General features: G+C 39.4%; 1 protein-coding gene across 8 annotated transcripts in view; it reads left to right on the forward strand.

Moving 5' to 3' along the window:
* Nucleotides 1–23,154, forward strand: part of LOC126424880 (zinc finger protein 501-like) — a 141,071-nt gene that overhangs the window by 19,486 nt on the left and 98,431 nt on the right. For all 8 annotated transcript variants that reach the window (XM_050087710.1, XM_050087711.1, XM_050087709.1 and 5 more), the window contains 2 exons: nucleotides 16,232–16,300; nucleotides 22,048–22,116. In XM_050087710.1, the coding sequence (XP_049943667.1) occupies nucleotides 16,232–16,300; nucleotides 22,048–22,116 (138 nt within the window). The remainder of the gene's footprint in view (nucleotides 1–16,231; nucleotides 16,301–22,047; nucleotides 22,117–23,154) is intronic.

The raw sequence follows: 23,154 nt of genomic DNA on the forward strand, positions 1-23,154 counted from the left end.
GAGCTGGCTGAAACCGGAAGTGGAGAGCTCCGAGCTATTTAGCGAATTGTGGAATATATATCGGAATGACAGATTAGAGCCCATAGCATGGGGAGTGTTCACTGCGCTTGACAAAAATATCATCTCTATTTAGGTCAATTGGAGTGTAACAGTGAAGTTACCTGGTTACGTATGACAGGTGTAGGTGAGACAAATTTAATTGTTGAATGTTTTTACCGACCACTCGTTTCCACTGTGACTGTTCAAAAGAGAATACACAGATGATGACAAGCAAATGTTAGTAGAGATTTGTGCATCTGTGAAAAGATATATGCTTGAAGCATACAACTACTGCTGCCATATCTTAACAAAACATCAAGCAGAGAATCCAAGAAAATTCTGGTCCTATGCATATCTCTAAGCCATTCAGTCCTTTGTTGACCTGTCCTGTGTGGCAGCTGAAGATAAGAAAATGAATGACGAAGTTTTAAATTTCAAAATCAAGAAATCGTTCACGCAGGAGAATTGTACAAACATAGTGTTGCATGACTATCGAACAAACTCCTGTATAGGTGACATAGTTATACATAGTCATAAGTATTCCTGGCCTAGACAAACAACTGAAGGAGCTGAAAACAAGTAACTTGCTAGATCCAGATGGAATCCTAATTCATTTTTACAAAGAGTACTCTGTGGCACTGGCCCATTACATAGCTTGCATTTATTGTGAATCTCTTGTCCAGTCGCTTGGGACTGGAAAAAAGTTCAAGTGACTCCTGCATATAAGAATCGTGACAGAATGGACCCACAAAATTACAGACCAATATCCCTAGAATTGGTTTGCTGCAGAATCCTTGAACGCATTCTCAGTTCGAATATAATAAGTTTTCATGCTATGGAGAACCTTATATCCATGAATAAGCACACATTTCAGAAAACATGGCTCATTTGAAACTGAGCTTGCTCTTTTCTCACATAATATACTGGAAGCGTTGGATGAAGGGCAAAAGGCAGGTTCCATATTTTTAGATTTCCTGAAAGTGTTTGACATGGTGCCCCACCGGAGACTTTTAACCAAGGTAAGAATATACGGAATGGGTCCCCAGATATTAAGACTTCTTAAGTAACAGAACCCAGTATATTGCCCTCAGCGGACAAGGGTATTATCAGGAGTACCCCAGGGGGTGTGATAGGAACACTGTTGTTCTCTATATGCATGAATGATTTGGCAGACAGGGTGGGCAGCAATCTGTGGTTGTTTTTGCTGATGATGCTGTGGTGTACGGTAAGGTGTTGAAGTTGAGTGACTGTAGGAAGACGCAAGATGACTTGGACAAAATTTCTAGTTTTTAAGATTTTAAACATGGCTGCAACAGCAACTGTTGAAATTCTTCACGATAAAGGATGACAGCCTAAAACAGTTGCAGGATAAAAATTTATTAAAATTCTTGACCAAGGTTTCGGTACATATAAATATACCTTCATCAGAAGTAAAAAATCTAAAATTACATCATGCAATGGAGATTAATAAAACAATTGTGCCAAAGGCGTCGTCAATAATTGAGACATCTTCTCCATTTGTACAACATGACTATGGGCACAGGGTCAAAGCGAACAGTTTAGCACCATTACTTCGCCTATGAACTAGTTGATGTAATTAATGGCAGCTAGTTCAAAGTGTGGGTAAATGTAAGTTAATGCAGATGAGTAGGAAAAACAAACCCCTAATGTTTGGATACAGCATTATTAATATAGTGTGTGACATAGTCAAGTCTTTTAAATATCTGGGCATAACAATGCAATGTAACATGAAATGGAACGACCATATGAGGACTGTAGTAGGGAAGGTGAATGGTTGACTTCAATTTATTGAGATGATTGCAGGAAAGTATGGTTCCTCTATAAAGGAGATCATTTATAGGATGCTGGTGCAATCTATTCTTGAAAACTGCTCAAGTGTTTGGGATCCGTACCAGGTCGGATTGACCAAGGACATCAAAGCAGTTTCATTTCGAGGAACACTCTTGCGAAAATTTAGAGAACTGGCATTTCAAACTTACTGCCGAATGATTCTACTGCACCAACACACACTGCGCGTAGGGACCACAAAGTTAAGATGTGAGAAAATAGTGCTCATACGGAGGCATATAGATAGTCATTTTTCCCTCACTCTATTTGCGAATGGAACAATTAATGGAATGACTAAAATTGGTACTGGGTACCCTCTGCCACGAACCGTGTGGCAGCTTGCAGAGTTCTGTGTAGATATAGATGTATATGTAGATGTAGAGCTGGTTCCTGCCAACTGCCAGCTATAGTGTCCACCATAACAAAACAAGAATACAGCTGAAAATCTAAAATGAACGTGAAAACACAACTCTCAGATTTCCATAGAAATGAATATAATTTATTGGCTTCAGTGAAAAATTCATGAAGATCGTCTCATTCATTGAATACCTGTGTGTAGCTAGCTACTTAGCTCAGTTATTTAATTTGAGGTCTCTGCCTGCCTCTCCTGGCTTCTGAAGTACATGATGGATACACTACGGAAATGCCAGCTCTGCTCCAGAGACACATGAGAACAGACTTGAGTAGTTTATGTGTAAATTCAGATCTTCATGTTACAATACACATATCTGTAATAATCTCCATGTAGAAAGAACAAGAAAAACAAAAACTCAAAAACATGTGAGCCACTATGGAATGCTGTTGTTGTGGTCTTCAGTCTCGAGACTGGTTTGATGCAGCTCTCCATGTTACTCTATCCTGTGCAAGCTTCTTCATCTCCCAGTACTTACTGCAACCCACATTCTTCTGAATCTGCTTAGTGTATTCATCTCTTCGTCTCCCTCTATGATTTTTACCCTCCATGCTGCCCTCCAATGCTAAATTTGTGATCCATTAATGCCTCGGAACATGTGCTACCAACTGGTCCCTTCTTCTTGTCAAGTTGTGCCACAAACTCCTTTTCTCCCCTATTCTATTCAATACCTCCTCATTAGTTACGTGATCTACCCATCTAATCTTCAGCATTCTTCTGTAGCACCACATATCGAAAGCTTCTATTCTCTTCCTGTCAAACTATTTATCATCCATGTTTCACTTCCATACATGGCTACACTCCATGCAAATACTTTCAGAAACGACTTCCTGACACTTAAATCTATGCTCGAAGTTAACAAATTCCTCTTTTTCAGAAACACTTTCCTTGCCATTGCCAGTCTACATTTTATATCCTGTCTACTTCGACCATCATCAGTTATTTTGCTCCCCAAATAGCAAAACTCCTTTACTACTTTAAGTGTCTCATTTCCTAATCTAATTCCCTCAGAATCACCCGACTTAATTTGACTACATTCCATTATCCTTGTTTTTCTTTTGTTGATGTTCATCTTATACCCTCCTTTCAAGACACTGTCCATTCCGTTCAACTGCTCTTCCAAGTCCTTTGCTGTCTCTGACAGAATTACAATGTCATCGGCGAACCTCAAAGTTGTTATTTCTCCTCCATGGATTTTAAAACCTACTCCGAATTTTTCTTTTGTTTCCTTTACTGCTTGCTCAATATACAGATTGGATAACATCGGGGAAAGGCTACAACCCTGTCTCATTCCCTTCCCGACCACTGCTTCCCTTTCATGTCCCTCGACTCTTATAACTGCCGTCTGGTTTCTGTACAAATTGTAAATAGCCTTTTGCTCCCTGTATTTTACCCCTACCACCTTTAGAATTTGAAAGAGAGTATTCCAGTCAACATTGTCAAAAGCTTTCTCTGAGTCTACAAATGCTAGAAACGTAGGTTTGCCTTTCCATAATCTTTCTTCTAAGATAAGTCATAAGGTCAGTATTGCCTCATGTGTTCCAATATTTCTACGCAATCCAGACTGATATACCCCGAGGTCGACTTCTACCAGTTTTTCCATTCGTCTGTAAGGAATTTGCGTTAGTATTTTGCAGCTGTGACTTATTAAACTGATAGTTCGGTAATTTTCACATCTGTCAACACCTGCTTTCTTTGGGATTGGAATTATTATATTCTTCTTGAAGTCTGAGTGTATTTCGCCTGTCTCATACATGTTGCTCACCAGATGGTAGAGTTTTGTCAGGACTGGCTCTCCCAAGGCCATCAGTAGTTCTAATGGAATGTTATCTACTCCTGGGGCCTTGTTTTGACTCAGGTCTTTCAGTGCTCTGTCAAACTCTTCACGCAGTATCCTATCTCCCATTTCATCTTCATCTACATCCTGTTCCATTTCCATAATATTGTCCTCAAGTACATCGCCCTTGTATAGACCCTCTATATACTCCTTCTTTGCTTACAACTGGGTTTCTATCTGAGCTCTTGATATTCATGCAAGTGGTTCTCCTTTCTCCAAAGGTCTCTTTAATTTTTCTGTAGGCAGTATCTATCTTATCCCTAGTGAGGTAAGCCTCTACATCCTTACTTTTGTCCTCTAGACGTCCTTCCTTAGCCATTTTGCACTTCCTGTCGATCTCATTTTTGAGGCATTTGTATTCCTTTCTGCCTGCTTCATTTTCTCCTTTCATCAATTAAATTCAATATTTCTTCTGTTACCCAAGGATTTCTACTAGCCCTTGTATTTTTACCTACTTGATGCTCTGCTGCCTTCACTACTTCATCCCTCAGAGCTACCCATTCTTCTTCTACTGTATTTCTTTCCCCCATTTGTGTCAGTTGTTCCCTTATGCTCTCCCTGAAACTCTGTACAACCTCTGGTTTAGTCAGTTTATCCAGGTCCCATCTCCTTAAATTCCCATCTTTTTGCAGTTTCTTCAGTTTTAATCTACAGTTCATTACCAATAGATTGTGGTCAGAGTCCACAGCTGCCCCTGGAAATGTCTTACAATTTAATACCTGCTTCCTAAATCTCTGTCTTACCATTATATAATCTATCTGAAACCTTTTCCATGTGTACAACCTTCTTTCATGATTCTTGAACCAAGTGTTAGCTGTGATTAAGTTATGCTCTGTGCAAAATTCTACCAGGCGGCTTCCTCTTTCATTTCTTACCCCCAATCCATATTCACCTACTATGTTTCCTTCTCTCCCTTTTCCTACTCTCGAATTCCAGTCACCCATGACTATTAAATTTTCGTCTCCCTTCACTACCTGAATAATTTCTCTTATCTCATCATACATTTCATCAATTTCTTCATCATCTGCAGGGCTAGTTGTCATATAAACATGTACTACTGTAGTAGGTGTGGGCTTCATGTCTATCTTGGCCACAATAATGTGTTCACTATGCTGTTTGTAGTAGCTTACCCACATTCCTATTTTTTTATTCATTATTAAACCTACTCCTGCATTACCCCTATTTGATTTTGTATTTATAACCCTGTATTCACCTGACCAAAAGTCTTGTTCTTCCTGCCACCGAACTTCACTAATTCCCACTATATCTAACTTTAACCTATCCATTTCCCTTTTTAAATTTTCTAACCTACCTGCTCAATTAAGGGATCTGGCATTTGACACTCTGATCTGTAGAACACCAGTTTTCTTTCTCCTGATAACGACGTCCTCTTAAGTAGTCCCCACCCGGAGATCCGAATGGGGGACTATTTTACCTCTGGAATATTTTACCCAAGAGGACGCTATCATCATTTAACCATACAGTAAAGCTACATGCCCTCAGGAAAAATTACGGTTGTAGTTTCCCCTTGCTTTCAGCCGTTCACAGTACCAGCACAGCAAGGCTGTTTTGTTTAGTGTTACAAGGCCAGATCAGTCAATCATCCAGACTGTTGCCCCTGCAACTACTGAAAAGGCTGCTGCCCCTCTTCAGGAACCACGTGTTTGTCTGGCCTCTCAACAGATACCCCTCCGTTGTGGTTCCACATCTGTATCGCTGAGGCACGCAAACCTCACCACAAACGGCAAGGTCTGTGGTTTATTGGGGGCGGGGGTCTGTTGCTACATGAAACATTAATAGTAGTACTAGCATGAAGGTTTGTAGATGGTTTGATGCTTGTGTGTTAGAAAACCTTAATTTTTTACCTCAAATATTTTAACCTCTTACGAATTGTGAACATCTAGATCTGAAGATGATCATTATATATGATTGAAACTTGATATGAATAATTTGTGTAATGGGACTGAGATTGTATAAGTAAGCTTTTGTTAAAATGAATAGTTGCTGCATTACTCATAGTAGTGCTGTCCTTTAGCAGTTTGTTATGGCGAATTATCAGTAAATGGGCTTTTTTCAATATGTGTGTGTCCATTGTATATTTTAGTCATTAATTACATAAGTAATTTATGATACAACTAATTTTGTTAAATAAATGTGTAAATTTACAGTTTTATGCAAGTATACAGGGTGTGTCCGGAAAGCAATATGGTGCAGTTTTTTTCTTATGAGACTATATGTCGCAGAGCTGTCAAACCGGTTGTAGAGGGTTTGTGGGCCCTTAGCTTTCCAGCAGTATGATGCTCAATTGCCTCATGCTCTAGGAAGGTTAGGACAGCTACTTCCATGGACCCCCACATAGTCGTCTAGATTACAGTTCGAACCAGTGGAACAAGACATTCAGAGAAGGTCTGGAGGAGGTCACCATGCAGGAAGCTTGTCAACTTCACAAATGGACAATCGTGTGACTTGAATGTGCCAGTTACTGAAATCACACCACTGTATGAGTGTTCACTCAATGTCAGAATTACGTGACTAGCCAAAAATGGTCAGGCAGTATCGAAAGACTTGACTGTGCGGAAGATTTGCGCAATACTGGTGCCCGAACTTCGGACCAATGCACAGAAGCAGCATTGAGCGGAAGTGTGTGAAGAATTTGAGCAACTCTGTGAATATGATTCGAATTTTCTTGACAGTGTGATCACTGCATATTAACCTTTTGCCTTACGATTTAAGTTCCATTAGCGTGAGCCGTAAGTGGCTGCAAGGTACGGATGTGCCTTACAATTCCCGGCACTTACACACGCTAAGGCTGCGGTGCATTGCACCTGGTGGTGTCAGAAGTCATGCAGCCGCCCTTGGGATATGTAAGAACGTGTGTGTGAGATACCAGTAACGTGACATTTCTACAGGTTTCATAAATAATGACGTTAGTTGCCCATTGGAAACGAAACGTTCATTGTCTCAAATGCAATGATATATTCACAAACATTTTACTTCCCTTAATAAGCAAACATACATTGATGAAATACATCTTGATAATAATATTCACAACAATGCAATGATCTAAGACTGTATAATATTTTGTTCAAAACATTCTGAGAACTATTACGTTAATATGTTGGCAAACATATTTTCAAATGCAATGTCTTCACAATGACATGTACACGAATTTAATAGTCTTTGATTGTATGATATCGTTCAAAACAATCTGGCACATGTAATGCAACTCTGCACTTTTTGCATTCCCACATTGTTTCATTGCGTCGTTTATGCTTTCTGCACACTACACAAGCTCTTGCAGGATTTACTTTTGATGGTGTTGGATCAATATGTTTGGGAAAATGTGCCCAATGTTGCGCATGCAGACTTTGTGGTATATCGCCGGATGCTAATCGTCCCTTCCGATTAGATTCCGGTTGAGGTGTAGTTTTCAACAATGATTCTGCAATGTGAATCCTATATTCTGCTTGCTCTGTCATTTGCCACAATGTATTGTACAAAATGTACGTGTTAAATAAAGCAACATCAAATAGGTAAAAGAATATCTTGCGGTATCCTTTCATACATTTCCTCATCACAGGGAAGCATGCGAGCATCTGATCTTGGCAATCAATTCCAATCATGCCTCTATTTTATTCGACTACACATTTCGGTTTCCATGACGCATTGCGTAGAGGTGTGTCTGTGGCAATCATTTCTGCTGTTGAATGTTTTGTGGAAAGCATGTAAACGTCTCATTTATCTTTCCATTTTAGTGCCAATATTCCATTACAACTCCTCACTGTATATTGTCCCTTCTTTAATTTTGCCTTCAGGTAGTCTGTGGGCATATTTTTTTCTGTTTGAGCGCACTGTTCCAATCACATTAGTTTTATTGGTGAGGAGAGTTTTGAAAAGTTTTGGTGAAGAAAACGAGTTATCTAAATATAGAGTATGCTCTTTGTGTAATACCCACTGTGATAGTTCTAGAACTATACTTTCAGAGGCACTACCATTAGCATTACGTTTGTCACTACCCGTGTATATCTTAAAATCATAGCAGTATCCTGAACTTGACTCACACAATTTATAAATTTCAATACCAAAGCTTGCTCGTTTTGATGGGTTAAATTGTTTGTAGGATAAGCACCCCTTAAATTTCATTAACGATTCATCAATGGCAATATTCCCGTGCATTGTGTACACTTCCTTAAATTTTTGATTGAACGTATCTGTGACTGGTTTTAGTTTGTACAGCTTATGTGTGTTGTTGGCTAAACTGTTATTTGCCAGATGCTGAAATCTACTTATGTGCAAAAATCTCCTGAATGGCATCATCATCTTAAATATTGTCGTTTCTGTAACAGCCCTCCTAGACCAATACATCTGAATCAATGGTTTCCTTACTTCAGCCATGATTATACATAGCGCAATGTATATTTTTATTTCATTACAGCCTATAGGGGACCACTTTTGGTCTATTTTTCGTCTCTTCTGTTCATTGTTGAGTACATCTTGTGCATATCTATTCGTCTCAGTTATGATGTTTTCCCAAAATGTACTATTAAATATTACTTAGAAAACGTGTAATTCTCTTATGCTTGTACTCACGTGCTGTAAAGGTCCAGATTGTGGGTTCATTGTCTTCCTTTTGCCACATCCACAATTCTGATTGTTGCTGGTAGGTTTGCTTTCCTTCGTCAGTATCATCTTCAATCACCAGCTGCTTACTCCATTTTCGTACAGGAGGTAAAACGTCACTACCACTGTCACTGCCACTATCAAAATATCCTGAAAAATCATTGTTGGCTATGCCACCACATGTCTCCCTTTCCTCGTGAACTCGTTTGCTACACGTCGAGAACATTGTGAAAGTATTTTTGTAATGTCGGCAAGTCCGAATGCGACGAAGAACACTTTGTGTAGGCCACGTGTACTCGATCAGCTCCGCAACGTGTCAGAGACGTTCTGTTTACATTTGGCATGGCTGACTGACGACCTCTCTCACACGACATGCGCTTGTTCGGTGCAGTAAACGTACCATGTCTCTGATAAGTCTAGGTGATGTTTGGCCAGGTCAGCACGCTATGTCTCTCATACGACACTGTAAGCTAAGGGGTTAATCACTTGTCTTTCAATAAGATCCAGTGTCAAAGAGGCAGAGTGCGGAATGGCACATGACATCATTGCTGTGGTAGAAGGAGGCTCGCACAATTGAGTCCCATCTAAAGTCCTTACTCATTGCTTTTTTATGCAAAGAGAATGGTGCACCATGTTTTTGTCCTCCCTGGACAGATCATCAGTGCTCAGTTTTACAAGGAAGTGGTCCAGAAACTGAATCACTGGGTCACCTAAGTGTGGAAGGAAACTGCACCACTACAACACACCATCTCGCACCGCCTTTGTTGTCATGGCCTACTTGACCCAGACCGGTGTGAAAATGGTGCTGCAGAAGCCCTACAGTCCTGACACAGCCACAGTAGACTTTTTCATGTTTTAGACTGAAGAGGGACCCCAAAGAAACGCATCTCCAGTCAGTCGACAATGCACAACCTACATTCATGGGTTCCCTAGTGAGCTTCCCAACTGAGGAATTCCAGAAAGCTTATGAATCATGACAACTGCACTGGTAAAAATTCATTGGTGCAAAAGGGAAATGCTTTGAAGAACTTTAAATTTTTCAACATATCCAATCAATAAATTAAAAAAAAAAAGTGATGCATTACTTTCCGGACAAACCCTGTATTGTTTTCCAGAAATGATAATTATCTTAATATCGCCTCCTGCTGTAGGGTCAATAAAACCACCTCAGTTTTGTCTGTGATGTGTGTAGTCCTTGGAAAATAATTTGCTTACTGAAGTTTGTCATGGCAATAATAAACAAATGGTATTATTGATTAGGATATTCTCAACTTTTATATTTGTCATAAGTATTAGTAGGCTTTGAAAATAGTACAATTTTGCTGTAAAATACTGTTGCTTGTGGTCTTGAGTTACTCTGAGAGAACAGGTGTGAAAAGTTATTTCCACTGATGCTGCCGATTTTTAGTCGGGCATTGTAATGGAGGTCTTTTCATTACTGTATTGCTATGCAGTTGAGAAAGCAGTTGTGTGATGCATTCTTTAGAGAGAGGTGGAGAATAGTTTGCAGTATAGCCAGTGTGTTCTCTATCTCTGTCCCACACATCACACTCCAGCCGTTTCCTACCGTGGAAACTAACAGCTCCGGGGTTGGTACCACATCATGCCACTGTTTTTGCTTCTAACTCTCCTAGCGAACTGTATATGCTCCGTTGTCACCTCTTAATGTAGTATTTGTCATGTTTGTGTCGTGTCATGCATAATGAACATTACAGTAGCAAAGTACCTTCACTGTATCTAAACTAACACGAAAATTAGTGCTAAATGTTCTATGTTCCCAGTAACCACATGCTACATGCAGACTCTGTAATATGATATATGATTCTGTTGGGTACAGCGTGATGTGGTACTCTGTCCCTTGCCACTGTGCATTGGCCCTCCGCCCACCTCATTGTGTGCACATCAGTGTAGCACCATTCAGGTGTGGAAGTTCCCCCGGGAATCAAAAGGCAGAATGTGGAACAAGTCAGTTTAACGTACCGATACCAGATATTGGCTTCGTCCTGTTGCGTAATAGTGATGTGGCGTGCAATGACATACCTGCACAAGCAGAAAAAGAGCAGAACATTGACAATGTTTCTTTTCAGATTGAGATTTTCACTCTGCAGTGGAGTGTGCGCTGGTATGAAACTTCCGGGCAGATTAAAACTGTGTGCCGGACCGAGACTCGAACTTGGGACCTTTGCCTTTCGTGGGCAAGTGCTTTACCAACTGAGCTACCCAAGCACAACTCACGCCCCGTCCTAACAGCTTTACTTGTACCAGTACCTCGTCTCCTACCTTCCAAACTTAACAGAAGTTCTCCTGCGAATCTAGCAGAACAAGCACTCCTGAAAGAAAGGATATTGCGGAGACATGGCTTAGCCACAGCCTGGGGGATGTTTCCAGAATGAGATTTTCGCTCTACAGTGGAGTGTGCGCTGATATGAAACTTCCTGGCAAATTAAAACTGTGTGCCCGACCGAGACTTGAACTTGGGACCTTTGCCTTTCGTGGGCAAGTGCTTTACCAACTGAGCTACCCAAGCACAACTCACGCCCCGTCCTAACAGCTTTACTTGTACCAGTACCTCGTCTCCTACCTTCCAAACTTAACAGAAGTTCTCCTGCAAATCTAGCAGAAGAAGCACTCCTGAGAGAAAGGATATTGCGGAGACATGGCTTAGGCACAGCTTATGAAATGTTTCCAGAATGAGATTTTCACTCTGCAGTGGAGTGTGTGCTGGTATGAAACTTCCTGGAAGATTAAAACTGTGTGCCGGACTGAGACTCGAACTCGGGACCTTTGCCTTTCGCGGGCAAGTGCTCAACCAACTGAGCTACCCAAGCACGACTCACACCCCATCCTCACAGCCTTACTTCTACCATTACCTTGTCTTCTACCTTCCAAACTTTACAGAAGTTCTCCTGTGAACCTCATTCTGGAAACATCCCCCAGGCTGTGCCGAAGCCATGTCTCCGCAATATCCTTTCTTTCAGAAGTGCTAGTTCTGCTAGGTTCGCAGGAGAACTTCTGTAATGTCTGGAAGGTAGGAGACGAGGTACTGGTAGAAGTAAGGCTTGAGGACGGGGTGTGAGTCGTGCTTGGGTAGCTCAGTTGGTAGAGCACTTGCCCGTGAAAGGCAAAGGTCCAGAGTTCGAGTCTTGGTCCGGCACACAGTTTTAATCTGTCAGGAAGTTTCAATGTTTCTTTTGTTTCTACATACTGGAATGTGTTTTCTGGTAATGGACTGACCTTTAGCGCAGCCCAAGGTCAAGGTTAGGTTTGAAGTTGACAGTTTGGCTGTGAGTTGGTGAAGCCAACTAACAAGAATACAAAATCTTAGGTGTGGTGACATACTGATCTATGGAATAGTCTGAGGTGTAAGGTAAAAGTTGTAAGGTAAAAGTTGTGTGTTGGCAAAGGGGTATCAAACTCTCAAGTTATTCATAATGTCTCCCTTCAGAATGCTAGCTTGGATGAGGATGGAGCACGCCTTGGATGTAATTTTAGAAGACTAGAAGCAGCTGGCAAGCTGATGCTAGTAGGTATGTTCAGAGGAGTGTAAAAGAAAGAAGTCTGGGACTGATTTCAGATCGGGCACGAGCATTGCTCTTGACCAATGATACTAAATATGTGCTTTCTGGAGCCTTGGGGCTCCACAAGCCATCTGTAAGGGCTCTGCTGAAATCATATCAACCTAAAGAACAAAGCACATCAAGTCTTGTCACACACTGAAAAAATACTGCTCTTTGTCTGTCTCTTTCTCTTTCTACACTTGCTGTGAACATTCCACTATGCTCTCTCCATCTATCTGTCATCTGTGAAAACCTCGAACCGCCCCAAAGGATTTCGTCACTTTGCCATGTATGCTCACCACTCAGGGTTATATAAACCCATGCCGCACAGCACAAAATACAGTTCCTACTCAATTTTGCAGTTTGGCATGACAAATCTGCACTCTGCTTTCAGGCTGCAGGATATTCGAATTGTGTTTGTTATTGATTTCAGTTGTAAAATTACAGATCTTGTGGTCATATTATTGTACATTTGCCTTATTATAAAATTAAATTGTTGTTATTAGAAGACAGAATTGATTATTGGCTTAATGGTGTTGCAACCAAATCTCACATCAAAAGTTCAAAGATGGTTCACCCAGAAGATGTAGCATTAATGTCAAAGATTTCCAATGAACTCTATGAGATTCAATAAGGTGAATTAACAACTACAGGCTCCATGATTTGAAGCAGCAAGGTATCTAATGACTCACTGAAGGTGAAAAAAAGAAATTATGACGATTCTTACCTCAATCTTGGATTTGTAATTCTAATGCCTCACCTCTCTTCATGTTATGTAACTGCCTCTAAGTAGTTTCATGGTACCAGCTAAGATGTACTGAGATTTAGAAACTATACATCCCGATTGCAAAGACAATGAAGAATTTTTTATATGTAATAAAGAACAGTTATTAAGAAGTTAAAGAGCTATGAAGTATGTGATCGAAACTGTGAATGGAAAGGTCACAGAAGTATTGTATTTAGTGAGCTATCACATAGCACAAGTGGGCAAAGCACACGCTGTCACTGAGAATTTACTAAAACCGTGTGTCGCAGACATAACACCTGCATATCTTTCCACAGTGCCACTTTCAAATGATATTGTCTCATGTCAAATTCATGATCTTGCAGGTATAGTTGGTTGCCTTTGGCACAACAAATTCGTCTTGCAAATGGATGATTCCACCGATGTTGCTGGACTCGCCATCTTGCTAACATAGTACGATATCCATATAAACATTCACTCAAAGACAGCCTGCTTATGTGCACTTCGCTGACAATTAGTGCTGTCAGAAAAGAAATTTTTAATGCAATTAACAATTTTTTTTAAATAAACTACTCAGATGAAATCATTGTATCAATATACAGTCATTGGTAAAACAGCTGGAGTGGTATAACTAACAGAAAGGGAAGTCCCAAACCGTAGTTCCAGGTACTATACCCTGCATAGACAAGCACTCATGGTAAAGAAGGTGTACCTAAAACTGGTTCTTGATGAAACAGTAAAAATAATCAGTTACATTAAATCATGCCCTTGTCAGTGATGTCCATTATCAGTATTGTGTGAAGATTGTGGGGGCAGACATAAAACATAAGTGCTCCATCTGAGGTTAGATGACCTACTCGGGCTAAAGCTTCAACAAGATTAATCGAACTAATAGCTGAATTTTGAGCTTTTATGACAGAATATTTTTTTTAATTGGAAGACCATTTGAGTGATGTGAACTGGTTGTCGAGTCTAGGATCTTTTTCAATATCTATTTGGAAAAAATAATGAATTAAATCTATCTTTAAAAGGACAAAAGCATCAGTTTTCAATGGTAGTAACAAAATAATCAACTTGGTTTTGTTGGCAATAAAGAACTAGAAAACTTGCTCCAATGTCTCCATGATATGTGTGCATATTTTGAGATGCGGTGTATTTTCCATAAGAGCAGACAACTAAGCTGAAAATGAATTTACAGCTTCAGAAGCCTTTTGCACCAAATTTGCAGTAGCCAGAAAATATGTCAAACAAAACCTATGAATGCTTTTTAGAAATTACATCACATTTAAGCATGGAATCATTGTTCAAAACAATGATGATTTTTGGTGCAGGATTCAGGATGAATATCCATATCTTGCCACAGAGGCTCTGACTGTTCTTCTGCCATTCCCAACAACATACTTGTGTGAAATGGGATTCTCAGCTTATGCAGCTTCACCAAAATAGACTGAGCCTGATGTGTCTTCAACTCTCTTTTACCAAGCCTGACCTTAAACATTTGGTCAAAAATAAAAAGCTTCATAACTTCCATCAGATGTTAACCATTTCATCAGTTTACAGTGGAATGAATACAGTTGTATTTTCTTTAGTATATTATTGTGTACTGTTTTGTAGATTGTTGAAGTCAGTAATGTATGACATATCTATGTGTATATAATTTTCACCAAATGTTTGTAACTGGATAATGAACATAAAATGTGGTTATGCTTATCTTAGGGCTCTGTAAAATATTGAGTATCTCAAAAGGGTTCGGTCACCAAAAACATTCAGGAACTGCATCTGTAGGCTCGAAGATTGTTTCAGTGTGATGTTACTGAATGGGAGGCAGACAGTCTAGTTGTGGCTCTTTGTGAATACCAGACTCATCAGTTTTTGTAGAACCATCTGTGTAATCTGTCCCTCCCTGCAGAATGCATGTCATCAAAGTGTAGACACCCCAGCAGCATCTCGCAAACAGGTTGCAAAGTAAATTTGCTAAGGGACACTTCTGATATCACAGGAGTTATGGGTATATTTTTTGGTAAAATGAATTAAATACACCAAAATGAATGGCAGAGTCGATGAGGATGAAATCGGTGATTGTGCAGTGACATTACTATATCCGTGACGGTTTGACAATACCATGGGTGTTTTTGTAAATGTCACCCAAGATAAGCCGGCCGGGGTGGCCAAGCGGTTCTAGGCGCTACAGTCGGAAACCGCGCGACAGCTGAGGACGCAGGTTCGAATCCTGCCTCGAGCATGGATGTGTGTGATGTCCTTAGGTTAGTTAGGTTTAAGTAGTTCTAAGTTCTAGGGGACTGATGACCTCAGAAGTTAAGTCCCATAGTGCTCAGAGCCATTTTTCACCCAAGATAAAAGTGCAATTTGTCTCACTTTCTAAATGAGTGATTTATTGTTTCTGGATTGGGCCAATTGTCAGGTGGCAGTGAGAATGCTTCATAAAAATGTCACATTTTTGTCCCCTTTCTGGTGTTCAGCTATACTGTTGTTGTTGTTGTTCACTTTGATGTATTTTGGAATCACTTTTTCTGCTAGATATTTTTTGTTAAATGCAATAGTTAGTTGGGGAGAAATAAATCATTCATTCAAAAAGTGTGGCTAGTTGCAGTTTTTTTTCTTCAGTGGTATTTATGAAAACAGCTGTAGTGTTGCCAAACCGTCATGGATAAAATAATGAAAATTTCACCTCACCAAATAAAGGGAACTATGCACGATTTCAAAAAGCACAATTTTCAGTTGTATCTAACAAAAATAGTCATACTGTAAAAGAGAGTTCAAAGTATATAAAAGTGAACATGAAGAAAAAGCTGCACAGCAAATAAAGAATAAAAAAAGTGAAATTTGTACGAGAAATCATCACTCTCATTTGCTGATGGGCCCAGGCCTGAAACTAGTTTTGGTGAAATAAATCATTCACTCAGAAAGTGTGGTAGGTTGCAGTTGTATCTTCAGTGATATGGACACAAATTGATGCCATCAAAAACTGTATAGAAATGCCACTGAACCTGCCGTCGGTTGTCGCATTAAGTGGGAAATTTGGGCTTAAGTCTCGATCTGGCACAGATATTTTTATGGTCGTGACATAATCATTTATATTCAATAGACTGGTTTCACCTGTGCTTCTTGTGCTCTGCATTTTACATGTGCTTAACTCTTTTCGTTTCATTCAGGTGGAGGCTCAACCAGTTGCATCTCCAGAGCAGGAGTTCGAGTATGTATCTGTTAAGGAAGAAGCTCCGGTAAGTACTATAATTCATCTCTCTTTCCATCTAAATATATTCTCTGTAAGCCACTATGCATGTCATGCTTGATCATGCAAAATGTCACAACAGTTCTTTTGCAAAGTATGCATTTGATTTCCTGCCTTGTCCTCATCCTTGTTCTGTAAAACAGATTTTTCAAAATTCCTGATTATTTTTATTGACCAGAACTTGAATTGGGGGTCACATACTGCAGGTCTTCTTAAACACTTGAGTTTAGCAACATGTAATTGCTGATATGGTGATGTAAGGATTAGAAAAATAGGTTTCATACTTCCATTACTTGATGTCAAATGGAATAATTTTGTGGTGCGATTCCACACATAGACACAAAGTATGCATTGCACAGATATGCTGTAAAGATAAAATCTTGTGTCTATCCATGAATTTCGAGTGGGGAACTGTTTAGAAAATACCCACAATAAGTTCACTCTCTTACACAGTTAGTTGTGAAGAATGAGGCACATTTTAAAAATAATAGTAGCATTCATAAATATATCATCAGGAACAGAAGAATTAACTTCATGATGAAGCTTATATGGTTAACCAGCTGTTATCTGCTGCTTCACTTGCATATTGGTAGTTTTGTTTTGATGAGTGATGGTGAATAAATAAGCCAGTAATTGTATGAGATGTCTGTGTAGATAATGGTGTAGAGACATATGTATAAAATGTATGTGGTGTCATTATGTAGGTACATAATGAATGTCTTTGTATCATTTTTCTGTATGTCAGATCTGAAAGTACATATTATATTTTCTAATTATATTTAAAAATGGCTCAATATTCATGCAGAATTAGAGATTTTAGGGGTTTCTCTGGCTCACCTAGTACTGCATGCAAGAATTTGCCACCAGACCAACACATACCAGCTGTTTCTCCCTTCCATTTGAGTGTTATGGTGCCTGCATTTTTGATCCATTCCCTGTAATGACTAATATATGATTAACATAGTCCGTTAACAGATCATAATTAAATGCAGCCTCACCAAAAGTTCCACATGTAAAACTACTCTCTGTTTCTTGTACAGTATTTAAGTGATGCTGTCGTTGGGAGTCTTCAAGCATCTTGGAAACTGTAAAGAATTTGTGGTGCTCAGCAGCTAAATTCCAATGGGCTTGTGACTGTTGTAATGTCTCTGTAGCTCTCAAGGCCACCTGATGTTCTGTGTCCTAGTTCTGGCGAACATGAGATTGTTCTGACATTGTGGGATTCAAGTACATAACTTTCGCAGCTTGAGCTCTCTTAGAACAATGCGCTAAACTAGACATGTTTGCAAGGCTTATAGTAACAGGGTAAATATGGTTCTCAGGCTTACAGTTTGATTTCATTGTATCTCACCAAACTCACCAGCTATGCCAGGTGTTGTAGGAACTCAGCATCATAAACCATGCACACAATAACATTGGATTTGAACTGTCACAGAATAATCTATAAACACAAAGAGTTGCTGACCATCATGCCAGCATTATGTGCATGCCACTCACATATACTACATTTAACAATGTTAATAATACTCAAGAGGATATAACTTTCTAAAGTAGCCTTTGGTCTTCCTCAGGGTTCAAGCTATCTCCATAACAAATACCGTCAGAATTAGTTCAGCAATTCAGTCATAAAAATGTAATTGAGTGAGTTGCTTTCACAATTAATAATACTAGTGTTAGTATTGAAGTATGGATTAAATATGTCAAGAACTGAATAAGCATTGTATTGATTATGGTGAATAATATTACATAGAATACATCAACCAGTGTAAGCTTTTTACAAATATGATAAAGTTCGAAAGTGAAAGACTAAGTAACTTTTTCAAAGAGTAAATATTTTTCCTTAATTTGTATGATATTCTGCTAGTCAATAAAAAACTTGTACTACACACTTTTTAAAGTAGCCTATCTTCTTCATCAGTGTTCAAGCTATCTCACGCCAAATTTCACAGATATTAGTTCAGTGGTTTAGTCGTGAAAACATAACAGACAGTCACTTTTGCGTTTAAAATGTTAGTAAGGAAGATGGATTGTAAAATGAAATGTGTGTATAGCTTTATTGGCTGGGAGACCCTGGTTGGGAAGTTCATGAGTGTTGTATAAGTCTGTTTATTTGACACCACTATGGTGACTTGCACATTGGTGATACTAAAATGATGAGGAAATGCACACATCAAGACGTGAGCAAAAAGACGGATGGAAAAAAATGATCCGAGTGGGAATTGAGCTCTCGAACCCATGGTTGTGAACCAGCTGTGCTAACCGCCTAACCATGAGATCTTCGTGCAAATTTTAATGCAGCAATAAAAATGAGAGACCCAAGATGCTCAGTGGCCAAAATGCGACGGGGTTTGTGACTGATATTGGTATGGAAGTATGGATTAAACATGTATATGTATATGAAGAATCATTTTTTTTTTGTAGAACATACCAAACAATAAAAGCATTTTCGTAAATGTGATACATTTCAAAAGTCAAAGAATAAATAGCTTTCTCAAAGAGTAATTATTATTCCATATTTTGTGTTATATTCTTCAAATCAATAAATATGCTGTACTACACACTTTCTAAAGTAGCTTATGTTCTTCCTCAGCCTTCAAGCTATCTCCATGCCAAATTTTATCAATATTGGTTCAGCAGTTTAGTCATGAAAGCATAACAGACTGAGATACTTTTACATTTATAATTTTGGTATGGATTATTATGACTGTACTATCATATATGTGATCATACAATAGGTGCAATATACTGCATCTTCTCAGGTCTGAAGACGTTCATCGTTGACTGAAATTAATAACTTGATTGATAAATATTTGTGCTCTGTGACTGGATTTATAGAATACATAAAAATAGCCTTCACAACTGACAACTTAACCTTAGTCTTGCACAGAAAAGAGCAAAGCATGCAGTCATGAAAATATTTGACCACCTACATTGTGCAAAAACATGCTGACACATAATGAAAGTTTTAAAAACAAAACTTAATTCATTTCTGCTTGACAGTTTCTAATGCTGCACTGATGAGTTTCTGGATAGGTATTATCTGTGTGTTTGGGTTGGATATATCAAGTTTTTTTGTAGATTGAGATTCAAAAATATTTACTTAAATGACAGGCATGTTGCTGTATTTTTACATAGAAACTCTATTTCAGTTGTTCTCTGAGTCTTTTCTGGCAACATGCTTCAATAGAATCTTCTCAGTTTACTAGTCGTGTCACTTCAAATAAAATACTCAAACTTTCAATAGTGGATCAGGCATTGTCATCAGGAGTTAAAATTACTGACTGCCATTCCTGGCACAGCATTTTTCTTTTATACTGGGTGAGTCAAAAAAAACTTTACAATTTGGAACTATGTTGTAGAAATTTTTTCAGGTAACTTACAAAATCAGTAGATTTGTCATTTTATAGCAAACAACTCCAAGTTTGATCCGTGGAGGGTATCAGTGTCCCTTTCCACCACCAGGAGCAGCAGCAGTATAGTGCACAGTTAAAATGGCGATTTTTGCTGGTGCAGAGCATGCTTGCTGTGTGTTTCAGTTTTATGAAACGAACTCCGTAACAACTGTTCGGTCTAGATAACCTCCGAGCAGGCCCTACAATTTACTCTTGGCTCAAGAACTTTGTTCAAGGTGTCCTTGATAATGGCTTACCAGGCTGATGGATTGGCTGTGAAGGGCTAATTGCATGGCCATGTCACTCTCCAGACTTGGCACCACTGGATTTCTATCTCCAGGATTTCATTAAAGACCATGTGTATGTTTCTCCCCAATGAAACTACTTAGCTCGCTGAGAAAAATTGAATCTACATTGCTACTGTGCAAGTTACACCCAATTTGCTGCAACAACTGTGGGAAGAAATTGATTACCAGTGGGATGTCTGCCATATCACAAATGGTAGTCACATCAAACCAAAATGATACTTGACACTTTTATGTGAAACTTGATGATGTTTGCTGCAAAATGACACGTCTACTGATTCTATTTGTTATCTCAATAAATTTCTATATCATTTGGAAGTTGTGAAGTCCATTTTAAACCACCCTGTGTAGATGCAATGGCAGTGTTTTGAACCTTCCAGACAGGACCGGCATGGCGCACGTGTGGAAGATGAGTCGGACAGCTCCCAGGTGCTCCACCAAGTGATATCAGATGGTGTGAGGGGCTGGCATCGTGTTTGAAACTGCAGCAGCCGCATCCCTACAAGCATCGAGCATCCGTCTTTGCTTTTGCTCAGTGTCCAAAACCTGGCCCCATGCCCTCCCAAGTGTGTATCTCTGGTCTCCCATCTTTTCAAGTTGTATTTTGTGCCTGTTTTCTAGGCAATTTTCAGCCACAGATGACTTCACAAGATGCTGTCATGTAAGTGATGTGAATGCTCTGTACAGTGTTCGGCAACAGTGCGGATAGTTTGATTTATGTGAATGTTGCTAAAAACACAGGTGACACCATAAATGCCAGGAACTTTAAGATCTGTGTTGTCTTTAATGGGGCTTAACACACCTCTTACCTTTGTGGTGGGGCAGAGCACTGATCTCAGCCTGTATCTCTTCGGCAGCTGTGGCTGAACATTGCCTAAAAAATGGGCATTAAATACAATTTGAAAAGACGAGAGAGTTGGATCGAACACCATCATATTGGGATTCTGCTTTAGAAGACGTGGCCAATATTAGAATAAACAGCAACAGTTTTAAAAGAGACCGAGGGTACACACTTAGTAAAGTATGGGGTTAGGCTTTGGACAGTAAGCAAAAGCAAAGATGGAGGCTTGATGCTTGTCAGGGTGTGGGAGTGGCAGTTCCAAATGCAGCATCGGCCTCTTGCGCCATCTGACATGACTCGGTCCCTCGGTAGGACGGAGCTGCTGAAAGACACCCAACTTGCCTTCCGCGCATGTGCCACTCTGGCTCTATCTGGAAGTTTCCAGATGCTGCCATTGCCTCTATATAAGCAGAACGTCATGCCAAACCAAATAAGTGATTTGAAATCCTCATGACCATAGTGGAGACAACTATCAAAATGTCTAGTATTCTATTCAAAGTAATACAGCTTGAAAACTGAGAAGGTTGTATTGATGTATGCTATTTGTAAAAATACTCCCAGATTGCACATAATATGTGTACATACTCTGCAAACCTCTGTGAAATGCACAGCATAGGGTAATTGTAGCTAGTTGTCACAAATATAACCCACATGATGCTGAAATAATCTATATCAGTGTATTGTCACCGTAAACAGTGTCATAAAAGGCACTTTTCTTTGATTTGTGTTACCTGTTCTACCCAATAAGTTAACAGATGGAACTTAAAAATGATTGCATGTTTTTCATTCTCTGTCTATTAGGTCTAGGTAATTCATGCTTTTGGCTGAGCATCACAAGACACAAAAATATATGCACATTCAAAGTCCACAGAATAACTGCAATGACCAACACCACAATCTCTGCAACTTCATGTCACCCAAACATTCATAAACAGCAGAGTCTGCAGTGTGAATGATTCTTTTCAGCCCCTTTTGATCAGTTTATTTAATTTCAGGGCCTTCAGTTCACTTTGTTTCTATCCCTAGTGACTGGGTGAGTGATGGGTCTCCCAATAAGGGGGAAATTTGGGTTTGAATCTCGTTCTGGCACAGGTTTTAAATTGTGATGGTATAATCATGTATATTCTGTAGACTGGTTGCATCTGTGCTGCTTGTTCTCTGTGATGCATGTGTACATGACTCATTTCCTTTCCTTCAGGTGGGGGCTGACCTACGTGGTGTTCCGGAGCGAGAGATTGAGTACATATCTGTTAAAGAAGAAACTTCGGTAAGTACTAAAATTCATGTGTCTTTACATCCAAATATAATCTCTGAAATCCCCTGTGCATAACATGATGAAAGGTGTTTGATATGACTGATAACCACTCCTGTACACCTACACCTACATTTCCATCTGCAACCGCACTCTGCAAACCACTGTGAAGTGCTTGATGGAGGGAATGCCCTATTGTTTCAGTTATTAGGGCTACCTTGATTCCATTCAAATGTGAAGCACACTAAGAATGATACCTTAGATGCCTCTGTGCACACTGAAATTACTTAAAATTCATCTTGGCAATCCATGCAACTGCAATACAAAGGGGGTTGTAGTATATTCCTAGATTCATCTCTTAAAGTTGGTGCTTGAAACATATGAGATCTGTTCAAAAAATTCTGGAACTTTGTCCACAAAATTTTTCTACACTTAAATTTTACTTTTTGTGCATGGTTTCATTCAAAATACTCTCCTCCACAATTGATACACCACCTCCAATGGTGAAAACTGTCTTGGTACACTTCTTTCTGGATCGCACAAAGTGCTGTCCATGAATTTTCCTTTATCTGGTCTGTCATTGCAAATCTTCTGTCATCACAAATCTTTGTCCTTTCAATAGGGTTTTCAACTTTGGAAATGAAAAAAATGTCTACAGATGTCAGGTCTGGAGAGTAAGAGCATGAGGTAGCTCAGTGGTTTCATTTTTTTGTGCAGTAGTCATGTACCAACAGGAACAAATGTGCAGGTGCATTATCGTGATGCAAGAGCCATGAATTGTCTCGCCATTCACTTCTCACAGGTGTCACAATGTGTCCCGAAAGTACCATTGATTAACAGTTTCTCCCTGTGGCATGAATTCATGATGAACTGATCCTTCAAAGTCAAGAAAACTATCAGCAAGGCTTTGACATTTGCATTGACGTGATAAGCATATTTTGTTCTTGGAGAACCTTTTCCAACCCATTGCGAAGAGTGAACCTTGGTCTCAACATTATAACCATAGACCGATGTCTCGTCACCAGTTATAGTGCTCTTGAGGAACATCTCATT

Source organism: Schistocerca serialis, chromosome 10, assembly GCF_023864345.2.
Source record: "Schistocerca serialis cubense isolate TAMUIC-IGC-003099 chromosome 10, iqSchSeri2.2, whole genome shotgun sequence".
Taxonomy (NCBI): Eukaryota; Metazoa; Arthropoda; class Insecta; order Orthoptera; family Acrididae; genus Schistocerca; species Schistocerca serialis.